The sequence below is a fragment of the Musa acuminata genome, chromosome BXJ1-9 (assembly GCF_036884655.1).
Source record: "Musa acuminata AAA Group cultivar baxijiao chromosome BXJ1-9, Cavendish_Baxijiao_AAA, whole genome shotgun sequence".
Classification (NCBI taxonomy): domain Eukaryota; kingdom Viridiplantae; phylum Streptophyta; class Magnoliopsida; order Zingiberales; family Musaceae; genus Musa; species Musa acuminata.
The window spans coordinates 33,324,976-33,345,006 of record NC_088335.1 but is presented as its reverse complement, the minus strand read 5'-3'; the positions used below and the strand labels follow the sequence as shown (position 1 = coordinate 33,345,006).

General features: G+C 33.0%; 1 protein-coding gene across 1 annotated transcript in view; it reads left to right on the top strand.

Annotated features, from left to right (window-relative positions):
* Positions 1 to 16,433, top strand: part of LOC103998396 (uncharacterized) — a 32,901-nt gene extending 16,468 nt beyond the window's left edge. The window contains exons 6-12 of the mRNA XM_065083501.1: positions 1,225 to 1,275; positions 2,873 to 2,935; positions 3,689 to 3,754; positions 3,909 to 3,947; positions 6,027 to 6,149; positions 6,331 to 6,423; positions 16,026 to 16,433. Of these exons, the coding sequence (XP_064939573.1) occupies positions 1,225 to 1,275; positions 2,873 to 2,935; positions 3,689 to 3,754; positions 3,909 to 3,947; positions 6,027 to 6,149; positions 6,331 to 6,423; positions 16,026 to 16,247 (657 nt within the window). The 3' untranslated portion in view covers positions 16,248 to 16,433. The remainder of the gene's footprint in view (positions 1 to 1,224; positions 1,276 to 2,872; positions 2,936 to 3,688; positions 3,755 to 3,908; positions 3,948 to 6,026; positions 6,150 to 6,330; positions 6,424 to 16,025) is intronic.
* Positions 16,434 to 20,031: the final 3,598 nt, after the last annotated feature.

Here is a 20,031-nt window from a genome sequence, read left to right as displayed (position 1 = left end):
CACCTTTGCTGTCTTATATCTCTTTTATTTTTTTTAATTAATGATTTGAGCTGGAAAGGCACAATTGTCCAACTTCACGTGTAGACCGGACCCAACACAACCATGGTTAATCCCGTTTTGCACCATTTCTAAATTTTATTGACAAAATCAGATGGAATTGATCAAGAGTCAACCAAAGTTAGCAGGAGATGGTCGATCTTGCTCCATTCTACCGAAAAAACAAAAGAAGAGGGGGAGTAGTAAAAGAAATGGGAGAGAAGAGAAGAAGGCGAAAGAGAAACCAATTTTTTCCTAAGACTGTTGTCCCTTAGAAAACCAACCCAGACCACCCGAAATAGATTGCTCCATATCCCGATTCAAGTTCCTAAGCACTGAATGTTTGACCCTTTTGATATACTAAGTGTCATGTATGGTGCGACTTAAAACTCTGCTACGTTGGTGAATAAGGATCAACATTTAGTCTGACTATCAATCAAGATGCATTTAATCCAAAATGAGGCTTGACAACTTCTTGATGCTTTCTTATTCTTCTTCTTCTTCTTCTCTCGTGTCATCTCTCTCTCTCTCTCTCTCTCTCTCCTTCACATCGATGCCATCGTCTCTTCCTCCTTCCTGTCACATTCTTCACCCTGCTGCATCGCCACCGCCTCCTCATTTGAATCACTGCCTCCACCTGTTGGAATATCTCGTTGTTCTCCTCCTGCTCCTCCCCTTTTCTCTGGTCTAGATGATACTGATCAGTTCAAAATATTATCGAGTGCCAGTATGCCATTCTGTATGTGTACACCGTGTCTCTCTGGTTGCGGTCAATATCAATCTTAGTGCTTCCATGTTGCACCTGGTAATAGGCGGTTTTTTCTTTGCAAATTACAACCTTAGCAATTAGCAATCAGTAACTTGGCTGTCCTTAGGGAACGTCAGGAATGTTGTCAATGGTGGGTCTGTAAGTTCGTTATACACTGTTGTATAATAGAGTTCAAAGAAAACTTTAACTTAAATTTCGTAGCCACTAGCAGCACCAACAATGATGATGACAACAAAGCCCACACACCTGATCATTTGGATATTCCTACCCTTTTTTTTTTGTTCCGCACTACCTACATTGAACTTGTTATGTTTGGTTATTGTAGTTGTAGTGGAGTCAGATACTGCATGCTAAATATTCCCTTTCTCATGTCATCATTTGAATTAATCAACAGGGTTTTTCTTGACTGTTGTTTGCAGGGAAACTTAATTGGTCGAGCAGTTATTGAATTCTGCGATAATGGACCTCCTGTAAGACATAAAATTCATATAATGTTTTAAAGAAACACATTTTTGTTGCTTTTGTTCTTTTATCCTCAGGATTTGTCAAAAGGCACTGATATAAGCTTACATGATTGTACAAGCTACTCACTACTTGGAAATACAGACATTAGGTGTTTTCTTTTCACTCAATGCAGTGATTATCATCATAGTGATAACTTAACTACTTTTTCTTTTCCAAAAAGTGGAAAAATAATTATTACTTAATCCCAGGCATTACACTGTTCCCCAAAAAATCAAAGCATAGTAAAGTATGCTCTGATTTGTTTGTTCTGGCAAATTTAGCCAGTCAGCTTGCAGACCTATTACTTTCCCTAGAAACATGAATAATAGAGAAGGCTTCAAAAAAGTATAATAACTGAGAAATATTTATGGTATAGTAGTTCTGTTAATCAAAATGTCTGTCAGTTAGAATCAACAATAATCAGCTGAACTCGCATGTGCATAGCAGCTTGAAGACCTTCCAAAATGGCATTGGCTTCACAGCATAGGATGGCTTTGTCTTGTGGATACCTGCAACTAACATAAGTACATTGTCCATTAGATCCACTGATTACAAAACCAACAACCCCATCCATTTCTTTGCCACTAGATCCATCACAGTTGACTACTTGTAGTTGTGTTTTCTTTATTTGCATTAATCTCATCACTTATGATCAAATTGCTGTTTCTTGTCAACATGCATGGTCCACAAATTGAATTTTCTCAATATGGCACATTAACAAAGTGATGCTAGATTACTCTGCTTATTCTGTTATCAGCATTATTAACTGTCAAACTAGTTGCAAATGCAATTCAGCCTGAATTCGTCTATTCTAGTGAAAAATTAGTTTCTTTGGAGGAAATGAAGTGGATAGGAAAACCTAAAAACTTAACTTTGGTCAAAAGTTGACTTTTCTTCCAGATGTTTGCAGAAAATTAATGATATATGATAGCCATGAGTGTTAATTTTGAGATTGGTTATATATTGGTCCCAATAATTGGGTTATGAGGAGCATTATTGTATTGTAAGTCAAATTTTTAGTTGTTTCAGCCACTAATCTGTAAGAAAATTTCCAAAAATTTTCCATAAAAGAGGAGAGTAACTGCAAATATGAAGCTAGGAAAAGTAAGTGCCTTCACAAATCCGGCAAGGTACTTTTTTTAATTTAATTTTTTAGGAAAGAATTTTCTTGTAGATTTAAACTAGAAGAATGTGATGCACTGTAAACTACATATGCTAGAACTGGACTTGCATTTAACGAATCAGCAACTTCATTTTTCAATCACATTAATTATGAGCGATGGATTTTGTACAGAAAGATAAATTGTTTCTTTTAGAAGAAAGTCACTTCCAGTACCAAAATTGCCCTCCACACTCATAAATCATATCTACGCTATTATTTAATAATTTTTAAATTGACTTCTTTAGTTGATTTCTCATCCATTAGATTAATTAATTTATGAAGGTTTTCATAAATTTATATGTATTTGTTTTTCTAGCTATGTTTTAGAGATTCTGTATCAGTTACCAGTAATCAATGAACATTTCCTTATGGAAGGTTTTCTTATGATCAACATATAACAGGTAAAAAATTTTATCTCACTAGGCGGACCTCATGCTGGTACTGCTTCTGTACCGCTATGTGGTGTAAGTGTCCTGGAATCAATCTTTTCATGCTTATTCTGGCATATGTGGTCAATGTCCATGATAGTTTAACCAATTAGTCAAATCAGCATAGATGTGTAACTTAGAAACCTGCTATTACAGAATTAAACATGTGGAGAAATCAAAGCTATAACCTGAAAAATTTTGTCAAATTGATATTTCTTTCCATCATGCTTATATCTCTTTACTTAGCCAAACAATATTCTGATTCATTGATTTATATTTATAATGGTGTCATGTTCTCATTTTCTACTCCTGGAGACATTTCTTTATTGATAAACCAACGATTAGAGTTTTGAACTTATTGGGAACTTCATTTATCCTAATCACTCTTGAGTTGATACTACATGATTACTTCTGATAAAAGGATTCGTTCATTTATAAAAAAGACCTAGCATTTAAGGTGAATCATAAACTGTGTTTCTCTCCCTCTTGATTTCATGGAGAGAATCAAACAAGACAGTAAGTGTAGTAGTTAAATTTCACATTTGCAATGACTAATATTTTATTTATTGAACACTATCTTGTCACAAATTCCATCAGCTTTAGGATGGTCAGACTCAGAAAATACAATCAGATGTATCCTTCCTGAAGGGTTTGAAAAATTGGAATTTAAAAGTTAGATGGTGAAGAACAATTAAGTTCCTCACAGAAGTGAAAATTGCGATAGTAGTATGAGGAGTTGTGCTTTAATTGTAAGGCTAATGTTGTTCTTGCAATGTTTATCTATTGCAGTCTGGGATTATCTGCATGCTTGTGGATGACCTCATCAAATCAAAAGTCTATTCTGACTATGTGCAGGTATTTTGCCACTTTGGTGTTTTGAAGCCACAGCTATCAATTTAGATGGTGACTTAAGTTTTCCTCCATATCAACATTTCTAAAGTAAAATGATCCTGAATGTCTTAGTACAAGTATATTTTGGTACCTCTAACTTCTGATTAATCAATTGCAGGCCCATCTGGCTCCTAGCGGGTATCTCAAAATTCCAACTGTGAGTATTGCTTTTTTTTTTTCACTGGACCTATAAGATTCTGTCACATTGATCTTCTAGTAATCCACACTAAGCATGAAAAATATTTGTATCTGAGACTATCTCATTATGTACTTTTATTATTCTAGAGAAAAATTATACATATACCAAACTTGTTCTTGTTAGGAAAACAAAAATTATTGAGCCTTTTATGGCCTTTTATTTGATTTGAAGTGCTGTTCCGCATGCTTTGATCTGATCTCTTTGTTGGGATTTCCAAACTGCTAACTTGTAATTCTGTAAGATGTTTAAATTTCTTCTCATAAATATGTTGCCCTTTCATCTTTTCATCAAAACTTGACAACTTTGAAGCCTTATACATTTGCTGAACATGGACATTGTTTTGCTTCTAATCAATAGGAGTCATGTTGAATGTAGCAAGTCTACCATGTATTATACGTGTTATAAACTGGAATTGTTACCCATACTAAATGATCTCTTCCATGCATGAATTTGAGAAAAAAAACAGTATCTACCCTTACAGAGTGTGTACCATAGAAGCTTCTATATCATGTTTATCATTCCATCAGGATACTGTGAGATGCTGATGCATGGAGAACCTTTAGCAATTAACATCACTTTGAGGGGCCCTGACATGTTACTTCATATGGCACTAGGGGCATGCTATAGAATGAGTTGTTGCCATGCCAAGTTGACACTGGCATGGAATTCGGTATTCTAATCCTTGCCCCTATGTATTATTGATCTCCTGAGGGAGAAATTGATTTTACTACTAGTATGGAAGCCCACATCTCAGGAGAAAACCTCAATTGTGATGCTAAGCAAGTGGAATGCGAGTAGGTGCAAGGAAGCCTCAATTGTGGTTGAATTTCTACCATATGGACATGCATAATGGTAGAATCTCCTAAGGTTGGAGCATCATCAGGAGAAAACCATCACTGATCTGAAGCTTCCATTGTCAGGGTAAGTCCTGCACAAGCCTTTTTAACCTGAGATGAGTCTACTGCTAAAGAGTGTCACAATCTAAACGATGCACCTTGAACATTTGGTACTCTTCTAAATGCCTTTTATCCTCCTTTTGCAACAGAGATTTTAAGTCCCAGTAGGATTCTTTTTAACAAAATGACACATTGGGCTTCAGCTAATCAAAACCTGGGTTCTAACACAAGTTATCTAACTTTCTCACCCATCCAAACTATATATTGCTACTAAGAATCCTTCAGTTATAGGACCCTTAGTACAACTTCAAGATGGACTAAAATTGAATCTTACTGAGACAGAACAAACAAAATTTGGCTCAAACTACACCTGGTAGAATTTAATTGAATTTAGACTAGAACAGTATTTTGAACTCAACGAACTTATATACTCAAACTTACCCTAATTGGACTCAGCTGGGATCAAACATAATCTTCATCACTATGAAAAGAGAATATTTTATTTTAAATATTTTGTTAATTTTTAGCATTAAAATAATTTTAAAAATAGTTAAGTTTGTTTCTAAAGATAAAAGAATAACTATAAAGGTCAAAGTGTTTAAATATATTAATTCTTTTAGGCTGTATCTAGAAATATTCATATATTTATCTTTATAATTTTTGCTCACATCCGCATACCATTTTCAAAAAACAGGATGATTATGTCCTGCATCCTGAAAATAAGATGAATTTTGAATTATAGTTAGACAGGTCACAAGGGAGTAATCCTGTCGTGGCATCAAGATTGGCCTCATATCCTTATAGCCTTAGAATATTAAACATGTCATTTGCTAAAATCTGAATTTTGTCATACCTGATACAAGCTATATAGCATGGAACTTAAAGGAACCATTTTTTAGATCTATTTCGTCAATAAGAATTCACTTTTTGTCAGTGACAACTTTTTGAAGTTGCCATCGGATTAAGGTGCACAAGTAGATTGAGACTGAACCCAAACGCATGTGGCTTTTGATATTCACTAATTTATTTTAGTTATAATTTTCTGTCATGCAGTTTCTTTGTTTTGCCTTGATAGTACTCATATAGCAACCATCAATTAATTGCCTTTCATTTCTGAAAATCTGCATCTCATTTTTTCAAGGATATCCAAGAGTATTTGGAAGGATGCAAGTTTCTTCCTAAGCTTAACAATGAACTGCCCACCGAACGGAATTCTACATACAAGGAAAGATTTAGTAGCTTACAGAATTTGGTTCTGATAATGGTGAGTTTAGAAAATCTTCAGTTGTCCTGTTCGCTTTCTATTTTGATCGGTGTATTTCTCATTGGTTAGGACTATCCAATATGGTGCTCCTGAATATCTAGTTAAATGGAATTGTTCTTTATTTTGCATATTGATCTCTAAATGGTACTGTAAATCTCACTTGTCCTCAATTTCTTTGCAGTTTGAACATGACACAATTTTGATTCCCCCAGAGACATCTTGGTTTGGGTATTATCCAGATGGTGCCTTCAGTGCTGTTTTGCCTCCACAGCAGGTATATGTTTTATGTTTTATCTTTTAATATCTGCCATGTTGTTTGATAAGCTGCTGACAGATCTCTGGACAAATTTTTACTATAAGAGTATGTATAGTAGATATCTAACACTGGTGAACGCACTTGCAATAATTTGGTTCTTCGTCATGGTTTCTTCAAATTGATTATTTTACACAACTATTGGCTATGTTTCTGTTACTGCATTTGACATGCAAACTATAATTGTCCTTCTTGGGATTGAGTAATTACTAAAAACTGATCCTTTCCACAATGAGTCTCTAGTAGATACAGAACTGCTATATCTTATGTTATTCTAGAAGCATTCTCTTAGATGAATCTTAGGCTGTGTTTGAGAAATTTTCTTTTAGGTTTCATCATTTGTTGTGTTTACTCTTCTAGGAGCTCTAAGTCGAATTAACTTTTTATAAGTAGTTGCCTATATCTTTTGATCTTGGTTATCAACCAATTTATTTTTATGCTTATAGGTATCTTGTTTGAGTAGAATTTTGCCTAATTGAAGGTATATAGCTACAGTTATAAAGTTGTACGATAGGAAAATTAGAAAAGAAAAGTAGAAAGATCTATTTGACTTTACATCCTGTCGCTCTATTATCTGCTTATTCTTTATCTTTCATGAAAAGTAATATTCTTGTCTCCCCTTCTTTCGTCTCTCTCTCTCTCTCTCTCACCCGCATCTCTCTAATACTGCTAAGTCCATCTTTTCATTTGCTCGTTAGCTGAGACAATATAGTAAGCAGCTGGTGTCCTTTAATTTCAGTCCAATGAGGTGCAACCCCCATTGGAATTCAGTTCAATTCTTTTCTCTCTTGCTATTCAACTTGGTGCCAACTGCCAAACAACAAACTTAGAATCAGAAAAAGGACCCGATGTCCATTTTATCCTTTAGAAAAACTTTCGCGCATCGGTTACTTCAAATGTTGAAAAGACATTAGACCTGTCAGAACTTTGATGCTTATGATGATTGGTTCTGCCCCTATGATGTTATGGGGAAAGTCATGACAATCGAATGTGAGGGCACATAACTGGTTGAAAATCATGGAGACAGTAAAATGGTTGATTTGATTAGGTCTGCTATTTGGAATTTTGAAAAACCCTAATTTTTTTAATTAGGGGTACTATTGTAATCGGATTTCATAAGTGAAGCCTAGGATTAGGGTTAACCTCTCCCTTTTTACTTATTGCCACTATTGCTTCTCCCTAACTGTGATAGAGAGCATGACTCTCTATCACAGTTAGGTAGAAGCAATAGGGATCATCTCTTTAATACCTTGTTATTCCTTTCTATCTCCTTGATATTAATCTTTTTAAAATTTTCTTCTTCAATTTGTGGATGCTTATATTATTTACTATGATCGATATAAATACATTCCACGAATCGATATTATTATTTAATGTACACATAAGTTATATGTAGAAGTTTATCTTTGATTTTGCTGCTGATTGTGGATATTGGTGTAAAACTAAGATTATGTATGAACATATCTATTTCTTAAAAATAAATCTATTTTGGATTTTAGAACATAAGATATTTGAATTAATTTTTATTACTAGTCTAAGAGTTTCTACAGCTGGTGAGGCAACTCTTTATCCTAGTTTCTATTAGTCATATGTGGAAGTTAGCATAGTCCTTGTAAGTTTGACAACACAAATTGATTTATTTAATTGAAAGACTTATATTAAGTACTAAACTTATTCAAATCAATTAAATGCCAATCTAATTCAAAAGAATTGTTAAATGTTGGAAATTTATCCAAATTATGTCAAGAATGATTTGTATTATCATAAGAACAAATTTATAATATTCGAGGATTGATTCATAATATTCAGGGACTAATCTGTAAGGTTTTGAGGATCCACTTGGAGTTTTTAAGGACTGATTTACAAATCAAATTATATCTTTTCCCATTTCGAATCCAAATTTAAGGATCTAGATACTGTCAGATTCCTTTTAAAATTTACGATATATGTTTGTTATTATTGTAACCCTCAAGAGCTTATTGATTTTGTAATTTGACCTTCTATGAATTAGCTTTAGAATTTCACGATAACAGTTATTTAATTTCATAAAATATCCATCTTTTATTAATTCAGCTATATATACATGATCTTAAAGAATTCAGTTATCTTGATGCACTTCTTCTTAGCATAAACATAAAATTAAGTAAAGTTAGCTGGATAAGCAAATAACAGGAAGAAAGGTAATGGCTGATGAATGGATTCAAAGGTACATTTTACTTCTATAATATTGCATCGAAAAATAATTTAGACAATTTTAGCTAGTGTAATATAATTTTTTAAAAGTTCACTTAGATTAATTAGAGACATTAGACAATAAACAATTTTTTAGGGAATCATTTTGCATGTTATTATATGCTAAATGAATGGAGTAGGAGGTTCCTAGTTAGAATACTCAATAAAATAAGCAATCTATAATAGACTTATTTGTGAAAATAGTCACAGTGAAGTTGTTATAGGGAAACAAAAAACATTAGTTGAGTTACGATAAACCTAATATATCTGAAACCAAGTAACTAAAACACAGTTAACTTACAACTACACATATCAATCGATAGATACTCATCGGCTCAGGGAATTGGTCCATAAGCATTGATTGACCTAGTTCATTGAATGTTAGCCAACCATGTGGTCTAGTGTACGTTGGACTGATGAGCTAACACAGTTTCTACCCATAAGGAGTCCAACAACAAGCTAACTTTAAAACTCCTATGATAAGAGACAAAAAATATTCAAAAAATCCTTAATTTATGTGAACATCCTTATTAAGAGACAAAAAAATCATATACTAAAATTAGGCTTCAATGGTGTTTAAAAGGGTGATTTTGATAAATTAAACTAAGAGTCTGCCAATGACATGCAAGCAATACTTGATTTATTTGAAAGAGTATTTATAATCCATATAATTGGATGAAACAGGAAATAAAGGACTAAATTAGAATAAGTTGCACAGGTTCTTGGGTAATGCTTAAAGTGTCTAAATGAAATAGAAACATAGGCTCCAGCAATATTTAACTCTTAGTCATTTTAAGCATAATGTTTGAGCATATATATTTCATTGTATAAAAATTTATTATTCTTGAAATATTAATCTTGTTCTATAAAGTAATAAATATTCATATTTAATTTGTTATGACATCCAACGTGATCAATTATTAATTTCATACCATGTTGACATCCTGGTATTAATTTTTTGTTAAGCATATATCCGATGAGTCATTTGAATAAATTGAATCTCGTGTTTAAAATATTAATTTTATTTTATTTGATACGTGATATAATAAATATTTATATCATCTAAGTTATTAGATAGTTAAATAATTAATTATTTAATTTATTATCATGTTAAAAAAAATCAAGAATCATGATTTAGTGTTTCTTAAAAATGTATAAGTATGTTGTGTTGATACGAGGTAATTATGATTGAGTATTTTGTATTTATTATATAAAATTTTAATTTCAAGTTAGGCTCTTAATAATTATTTTACCATAGGCTTATATACCATTATAGATTCCAGTGATAGTAAACCTCCAAACTGACGAAGGGATGGTATTCAAGTTCATCAAGGTGGAGATGATGGGATAGTATAAATTATAACCAATAGTAGTCTTAGTAAAAGGATTAAAAAATTATTTTTACTAAAATAGATTATTTTATGAATATTAAGTGAACAAAAGTGATGTGTTATCTTATGAGAAATGTGCCCTTAGATATTAAACCCATGGCACGATATGTGTGAAAGCATTTAAGTCCACCAAGGAAGTTATCTATAAGATAGGGTTACTTCCTATAGGTCTAGTACATAGTAAAAATGATATGATATGAAATAAAAAAAAATTTATAATATTAATTTATTTTAGTAAAAAAAATACTTTTACTAAAATGAATTAATTTTTATGAATATTATGTGAACAGTGGTGACTCGCTAGCATCCTATAAGAAATGTGCCATTAGATAGTAAATCTATTAACCAATACATGCTATGGTGTTTAAATCCATAAGGATGTTATCCACGGAGAAAAGAGATTACATTTTTATTTTCTTTTATGAATAAGAGATTCTATATATATTTAATATGATGTGATATGAACATAAGAGAATATAATTTTTCTCATTCATCATCTTTTTTGTATACAAAGGAACTATATATATATATATATATATATATATATATATATATATATATATATATATAGGTTGATTACTAACTATATAACTAAGAAAATTAATTTTATACAATATTTTATTCTAATCTATTTCCTATAATATAGGCTTATTTAGTCCTAATTGAGTGGCCCAAATAGGAGATAGATTCCTTTAATTATCGGATTCAAAATCTCTTAATCATGAGATTTTTCACACTCCCTCTCAAGCTAACTCAAAAATGTCAATCAATCCCAACTTGCTAGTTAGATCCTCATAAGAAAATTTTGGAAGCTCTTTGGTAAGAATATCTATCAATTGCTTCTTTGTAGGATTACAACACATGCAAATAATTCATTCTTTAATTTTCTCCTTTATGAAATGTCTATCTACTTAGACATGCCTTATTTAATCATGGTGCACTGAATTATGGGTAATATTAATAGCAGCCTTAATATCATAGTATAATCTCATAGGAGTTTCAATGGGTATTCTTAGCTAGAGACAATTTATAATATAACACATTTAGATATAGGATTCAATTCATTTTCTAATGGTAATAAAAATATCAAGAACTAAGGAAGGATTAGGGTTACTTGTCTTTGGATCTGTTATTGGTTAAGACTTTTGATTGTACTAAGGAGAGTAAATATTGACCTTTTTCTAAAGTTTTCTATCTTGAATAAACATAAAGCTAATGTTTAATAATAGTGATATCTCCCCCTGAACTAAACTATTCAATAGCATGTTATGGTGTCGAAGATTTGGGTTTAGGAGTATCAATAGAACTAGTTAGTTGTTGGCTAGATAAGTTTGATAGAGTGAAAGTAGTTAATGAATTTGACTAGAAAATAGGGATTGGTAGAGACAGTTCCCAAAAGCAATCTTTCTAGGTAGAATTCTCCCCTCGAAGAGGAGTTTTTTTAAAAATATATTTTGTTTTCAAAGAATGTAATATCTATAGTGATAAATATTTGTTTCGATATAGGATCATAACATTTCTAGCCCTTTTGAGTCATGGAGTAGCCATTGAACACACTTTAAATGCACAAAGTTCAACTTTACTTCAATGATAATTATGAATATAGACAAATACAATGCACCCAAATACCTTTGGTGAAAGAGGGTTAAATAGTTTTACATGTGGATAAATGGTGGATAAACGATCAAGAGGTATTTGAAAATTAAATATTCTAGTAGGCATTCGGTTAATCAAATATTAAGTAGTAAGAATAGCATTTCCTAAAGATATTTATTAATATAAGTGGTAAATAAAAAAGAGCATACTACTTCAAGTAGGTGTCTATTTTTTTTGTTTTGTAATACTATTTTTTTAGGGGCTATCAACACATGAAAATTGATAGAGTATTCCATGCTCTAACAAGTAGGAATTGAAAATAGTATTAAAGTATTCTCTATAATTGTTAGTTCTCAAATTTTATATTTTTGCTTGGAATTGATTTTGGATGATTTTCAATAATTAGATTTTTCTTTTAAGAGGTACCCAACATACTCTTGTATGATTATCTATAAATATTATAAATCACTTGGTTCTAAACATATTTATCACTTTAGGTCTCCAAATGTCACTGTGTAAGATTAAATGGTTTTGATTTTTTGTATGGTTGAGAAGGAGAAATAGTGTGATGTTGTTTAGCAAAATGATTTATTTCACACTAAAATAGAGAACTGTTATTGTTTCTGAATAATTAAGGTACATGCTTTTACAAATAAGAAAAGCTTAGCTGGTGTAGGCTATAGTACCACAATATTATTTCACTACTAGTATAGAGTGTTACTATTTATTGTCAACTAAGATTGTCCATTTCAAGTAGCATCTGTTCAAGATAATAAAATCCTTCACTCTCTTTAGCACTATCAATTGTCCTCCCTGAATACAGGTCCTCAAATTCAGCAATACAATTGTGACATTTGCAATACAATGCAAATCCTTTGTGAGTTTGATAATAGACAATAAGTTACAAGATAAGTTGGAAACATGAAGTAAAGAATTTAATGCAAAGTACAATTCTGCCTTTTTCCTGATGTAGAAGAAAGTGATCCATTGGCAACTTTTATTTTAGAGTTTTAAGGACAAGATGTGTAAGAGAAAAACAAGTATGAACCAAGGTCTGTTATGGTCTGTTATGCTTAAATCTATGAACCAAGGAGCCTTGAGATCAAAAGAAGTAAACAAAGTTGTGAAGCAATTACCTTTCTTGACCAAAGAGCAAGATGATGAAGGAGAAGGATTAGGATTTTGAGACTGGATCAGAATTTTAAACTATTGCTCAATTTGTTCCTTACTGAATAAAGGCGTTTCAGCTCTTTTAGTGGTGGTGGCAGATTGATGGCCTACTTGAAAGCCTTGGGTATTAGCCTTATCTGAAACTCGATTGCTCTGGTTTTCTATGTATCTTCTAGTAAGTTTCTCTTGTGTGTCTTGGTTTATTTTTATCAACTCCCTATCTTTGATTATATTGCACAACATTAACAAAAGAATTAATTTTAGCTATCATAATAAGCGTATAATTTTCTGCAACGATAGATGGAGTAGAAGATCCCTTCATAACTTGTCTTCCATTTTTCTCTCTCATAACTTTGGAGAATATAGCTTAGAGAGATGTTAATGAATCATTCCCCAATATCTATCCATGAACTTCATCTAGTTTTTTATTTAAACCTACCAAAAATTAAAAGGCTTGATCCCTCTCAAGGATTTTTATTTATCAAGCACTATTAGCAACACATGACTACTCAAAATCATAAAAAATAATCAAGCTCTTATCAAAGTGTCTTCAAGGTATTTAAGTATTTTATAAGACTAGTATCACCTTGTTTAAGCTCTCTGATCTTATTTGTAATCTTAAATACTTAAGCTGAATTTTTTTATTTTTAAATATGTCTCGACCATAGCATCCCATAACTCCTTTGCTATTGGTAAAAATATATATATGTTTGGTCAATTTCGGGTTTCATAGAGTTTATCAACCATGATATGATCATGAAATTTTCATAATTTCATGCTTCGAACTTGTGATCATCCTCTACAAGTTTCATTGTTGATTTGGTCAAATAGTTGATCTTTGCTCTTCCTCGAATATATAATTTTATGGATTGAGATCAACAAAGAAAGTTTTATCCATTGAGTTTATGCATAGTAATTAATAATGATGGATTGTCATCTAAGTTGTTTGTTGGAGATGGAAGCATTGGTTTCATGTTCTCATTTAGACATAGTAGCGTAAGTTTCTCACAAGCAAACAATAAAGAGAAAATAGTTGGGGTTAATTCGAAAAGTGACATAACAGCAATTAAGGTTGAGAGAAAGAAGAAAAACTATTCCTATAGGAGCCAAGCCCTGATACCAAAAACATAAAAGAATATGATTTTTTTCATTTATCCTCTTTTTGGTATAAAAAGTAAGATATATATAGGCTGATAATAAACTATACAACTAAGAAAATTGATTCTGTATAATATTTCATTTAAATTTATTTCTTATAATATAGACTGATATGGTTAAATTGAGTGATCCAATATAGGAGATAGATTTTTTTAATTATGGGATTATAGAAACCCTTAATTATAGGATTGAAAATCGCTTAATTATGAGATTTTCCATAATATATACTCAATATGATGTGATATGAAAATAAGATAAAAGGAAAAAAAATAGGGAAAGATGTATGATATGTAAGAAGAATTTAATCCATAACTTGTTATGTGATATGTATTAAACATGATATATCCCTTATTAAAATGGTATTACTCCATGACATATAAAATATAATTGAAGTAAATGCATGAATAAGTAGGCATCATGCATGGTCGATATGATCTTTGTTATACCAATATAGGAGCAAGATATGATAGTGTTGTGAGTATTTCTTGTTAATCTGTTTGTCATTTTTCTTGATCCTCTACTCTTACATGGCATAGGCTTTTACATTTGTTAATATTGATTCTGCATATGAACTCTACGGGCATTTGTGCTTTAAAAAAAAAACCTACAGATGAAACTTGAAGCTAATGTGGTATCAAAAGTTAGAAGTAAAGGACTATCGGAGGTGAAAATGGATTTGTTAATTTGTCATTGTTGTAAGAGATGTGTTAATGTTTTTAAAATATATTTATATATTATTTAGATATGTAAAGAGGTTTTTTAGTCCGCACACAGTTTGATCTTCTAGATATCAATTGAGTAATTCAGTTATGAGAAAAAGATTTTATTCACCCAATTATCACTGACATGATAATTGGGTTATGCCGATGATGATGATGAGGATATTATGGGAGAACATTGTGACAATCGATTGTGACGGTACATAACTGGTTGGAAATCATGATGACAGTAAGTTGGTTGATTAGGTTTGCTATTTTAAATGTTGTTAAAGACTACACACAAAGCTGCATTATAAAAATTACTCTTATTTTCAGTTTTCGTTTGTGTTAAAATATTAAAACATTGAAATAATTGCCTTTAAATCAGTCCATCCGTTGTAGAAAGGACTGCTGATTGTGGACATTCTGAATAGCATAGCTTCAAAAGCCTAGTGCAGGATGTCATTGCTCAATTTGTCCTAATGTCCTGAATTTAAATGGTAAGTGCAAGCAAGATTGAAATGTCGGTGTGGTATTATTAAAAAAACAAATAAATAATCTGAAATGTACCAAACCATAGTTGGTCTTTGGTCGGATAAATATTGGTCGTTACATACCAGTCAGACCAATCTTTGAAACCTTGAGTATAAGATGTTGAATTTAGTTGATTGGTTTAGATAGATAGATCGGGAAGTTTGAGATAAAACATTCGACAGTCTAAAATTCTTTACTGTATAGGTTACCAAACACCTTGTAAGAATTTGTCGAATGAGTTATTACATCTTCCAAGAATTTGTCAGATGAGTTATTACATCTTCCAAGAATTTGTCAGATGAGATATCAAAGAAGGCCTCACACTCACACACGCTGAAGAATGCAACCCACTGACACACTCAAATTTTTAGTCTCAACGTTCCATGAGCTCAGATATTTATGTCAGTCATCTTGAGTGTGTCGAGTCTGTCAGGTTGGTATCAGGTTGTCCTTCGCACTTGTAAATTTTACTGTTATTTTCAAGAGCTACTGGAAAATGTATTAAAATGTTAGTGTTGTTCCTTGAATAATAATATGCTGTGACCACATTTTGTTGTGAAGGACTATGATGACCATCACAATGACTTGTTAATTGCCCTACGAGTTTCTTTTTTATTTATTTATTTATATTGTGTATTCTCCTGTCACAAATATTTAATACGAGTGAGTCATGATCACAGTCGCCTTATCTGGAAAGACACAGAAATCAATCAATCTTGATTGTTAGTTTTGTCTTCTTTCTTCAAGCTTAATGCTTCTTTTAACCAAAGAAATGAAATTGCAGACGACTCTATACACGGAAGACTGGATCGGTCTAAAAGCTCTGGATGATGCTGGACGAGTCAAATTCATCAGTGTTCAGGGGAACCATCTTAGAATCTCTGAGGATGACATAAAAAAGTACATAGTTCCTTTCTTGGTGGATGACAAACCATCGAAACTTCTGCGACAGAAATCTTCAGTTGACACTGGACTACTTGCCTTCACCATGGATCCTGGGAAATAAATCAAGATGAGCAGCTGAAAGTACTATACAGTCGTAGTAGTTGTTTTAAGGGTTACCGTGGTGAAAGCCTTTAGCTATATTATAAAAAATGCACTTGTATTGCTTTCGCTTTCCAGTGCAAAGCGGTTGTAGATAATTATTGTGGAGTATGGGATATATATATATATATATATATATATATATATATATATATATATATATATATATATATATATATATATATATATATATATATAATTATATAGATAACTTTAGCTTTCTACTTTGAAAGAGTTGCAGGTTTTAATACGTTGTTTTAGTTGATTGGGGATCAGTACATGGTTGCTTCATCTGAAATTTGGAAAACTTTGAAATATATATATATATATATATATATATATATATGTGATTTCTCATCCTTACTTATATTTGTACATATAATAATAAAACAAACATCTCTCTCTTGCGACTTTAGAGTAAGAAAGGAACAAACAAGAGTATTGGAATGTTTGTTTCCTCTAGGTCCAAAGGAAATCATGGGCTAGGCCCACCAAGATGGATCTAGTTAACCAAGCTAGGGGAAAGGGTGTGGCACGGGGAATGATTGTACTTGAGCTTGGAATAGGTCCTGACCCACCTAGTTTGATTCAACCAAGGACCTCGAGCCCTATGATGGGTTTGAACCATGGGTTACGGTCACATTTAGGATTGGATTCAATATTCTTTATGCCACTTTCCATGAAAGGATATGTTAATGCTAATAGTACTAGGACCTCAGCATCTAATGGGCCAACAGGATGATTCTAGGGTTCCATTTCTTCTATAGTTATAAGAGATGTGTCAAAGGCAAGGTTTGTCTCGAGGAGGCACCATGGTAGAAGCCCATAAGATAGGGAGGTACTTTCAAGGGTAGAAGAGATTGGTGACGTGGTTGCTGCAATGGGCCATTGAGCAAGATCTAGTGATAGGTATTTCACAATTAGCCGAGTCCTTGTTTCCGTTAAGAAAGAAGGGGCTCCTCAGGTGTGTGAAAGGTATCTTTCTAAAGGTGTCTTGCTCTCCAACCCCTTTGCTATACTCTATGACATAGAGGAGAATGAGGAACAAGAGTTAGAATTGAGTAGAGATGATGCATCATTCATCTTTGAGGCTAGCAAGCAAAAGGGGCGAACCGAGGGTAAACCTAGGAGATTGACCAAAATGTTAAAAAGGCAGAAAAGGCATTCCAAGTGGTCGTGACAATGGTGGAAGAGCAGGATGAGTGCTTCCTCATCGATTAGGCAGATGAGGAGTGGACAAAGAGGAATAATGAGAAGAGACTCAAGACCAAAAGGACTCCTATTTAGGAAAGTCTTCAAATATTTCTAAAGAATCTCTAGCACTGTAACAAAAAAAAAAGTGCGAGGGTAGAGGAAGGTTGACAATGGCCATAGAGGCGGGAAGGGATCCAAATTTTACAAACTTATGAATTGTCTATTGTGGTATCAGAGAGGACTTAGGAAATACAACAATAACAACGAAAGCCTCTTCTCTCTCCTGAGGCAATCTAATCTCTTGATGTTGTTGCTATTGGAAACTCATCTACGGTCGGAAGAATATGAAAAATTAAAAAAGAAGCTGGGGAAATACTAGCTAGTAGATTATTGCAAATCTGAAGTTAGATATAAAGCATCGCTCTTACATGAAAGACATCTCTTTACCATGTCACGATAATATGCAAATTGCCCCAACTGATATCTCTAGTTATTAAAGGATCAGGTACACCTCACTGGCTTTTAACTATTGTTTAGGCTCATACTTGTCTGAATGCTTTGTGACCTTAGCTTTCTAAACTTAATCTACGTGATATTCCTTAGTTAATATGCAATTATTTTAATATCATTTATAATCCTAAGGACAAATTAAGTAATAGACCTTTACTCTCAATAACTTTGTCACTCTTTTTTGATATTTTATTTTTAGATCTAAATTGATTAACCTAGAATTCAAAAGGCTTAAGTTTACTTAGACTAATAAGAGGAAGGGGACTATCCGTATTCTTGCTCACCTTTGTTAGATCTTATACAAATCCTTTATGGTGTGATTGCTTCTCCTTCTAAGTGGTCCAACACCTTCTGAGAGTTGCTTTGGACCATGACCCTCTATTGATTGGTACTCCTAGGATGTCCAAGATGAAGAGGTTTTGTTTTGAACTTCATTAGCTTGACTATAGAAAAGCTGGATCTAGTCAGCAAGATCTAGGGGGAGGAAGTGGCCTATATTGATCCCTGTACTATTGTGAGTGGAAAATTGAATAGAGTAGGACTGGCTTTGAGTAGATGGAATAGGAAAGGGGGTGGTGACCTAAACCATGCTATCAAGAACACCCTTCAGGGCATCTAAAAGCTGAAAAGTAAAGAGAGTGAGAGTCTCATATCCGAGAATGAATCAATCACTCTATAAAATCTCTACAATAGGATAGAAATCCTTTATAGACAATAGCATCTCTTCTTATGGAATAAGGTTAACATTACTTGGATAGAGAGTAGAGATAAAAATACTAGGTATTTTCACTCTTTAATCAAGAATCAAATATTGAATATCAGATTTTGACGATGAAATCAATTGATAAATTATTTGATCAAAAAATGTGCAACATTAACTACGATAGTAATCAAGGTATAAATCAAAACAAAGTGCCGGAGTAAAGATCGGGATTTCATTAGGAGTTCAAGAGTTCGTCGGAAGTCCGGACATTCGTCGAAAGTTCTGTCGGAATTGACCAAGAAGTCCAGGAGTTTGTCAAAGAAGCTCGTCGGAACTCGCCAAGAAGATCGTCGTGAAGTCCAAGAGCTTACCGGGAGTCCATTGGAATATTATCGAGAGATCATCAAAAGTTTACCAGAAGATCGCCGAAAGCTCATCGGAAGAAACTTAAACTAATCAGACTTGTTTTGCTTAGTGTATGCCTTAAGAATTGTAGTAAGCACGTAATTAGGGTTAGGTTTGGGATGTAATCCCACTAACTCAGTTAGGGGCCAACTAGGCCCGTAATTGGACTAATTTGGGCTTGATTCAAGGCCTAACCAGGTTGCTGGACCTTGTCTAGTGGTGGAACTACCTAGGGAACAGTCGTCCAAGTGGTTTGGGCGGTGGTACCACCCAGAATAAGCAATGGTACTATCGGTAGTTATTACCTGTCAAGCGGTGGTAACACCTTATCAGGCAATGGTACTGCCAAAGCTCAGTATCCGAGACTCTGTCAGGTGATGGTACCACCCAATGTCAGAGTGTCAGGTAGTGGTACTGCCCAATATTGGCGGTGGTACCCCTAGTATCTCAAAAATCCGGGATGAGACACTTTTTGACTCTAATTTTGATACTATTGGGGCCTATAAATACTCCACTCTTTTCTGTATGAAAGAGCAACAAAGTGCAATCAAAGTGTGAAAAAAAATTCTAAGTATTGGGGTGTTAAAAGTGTTGTAAAAGTGAGAAGAGTCCTCCTCCCTCTTTTCAGCTTTGTAATCATTCAAGAAGAGATGTGAGGCTTGTAAGGGTTATCTCCTAAACCTGTGAAAAGGAGAAAGCACTGTAAAGAGGTGGTTGGTCTTTACCTATTGAAGGAAAATCATTAGTGGACGTTGGTGACCTTGATGGAGGAGGAATCAGAAGTGGATATAGGTCACAACGACCGAACCACTATAACTTCTAGTATGTTCATTTCTTATTATTTAATCTCTTTACTGCATTTAACTTTATTTCATTATAAACTGTCCAATCCCCTCTTCTCTACTCACTTAATAAAATTGAAATGGTTTTCGTC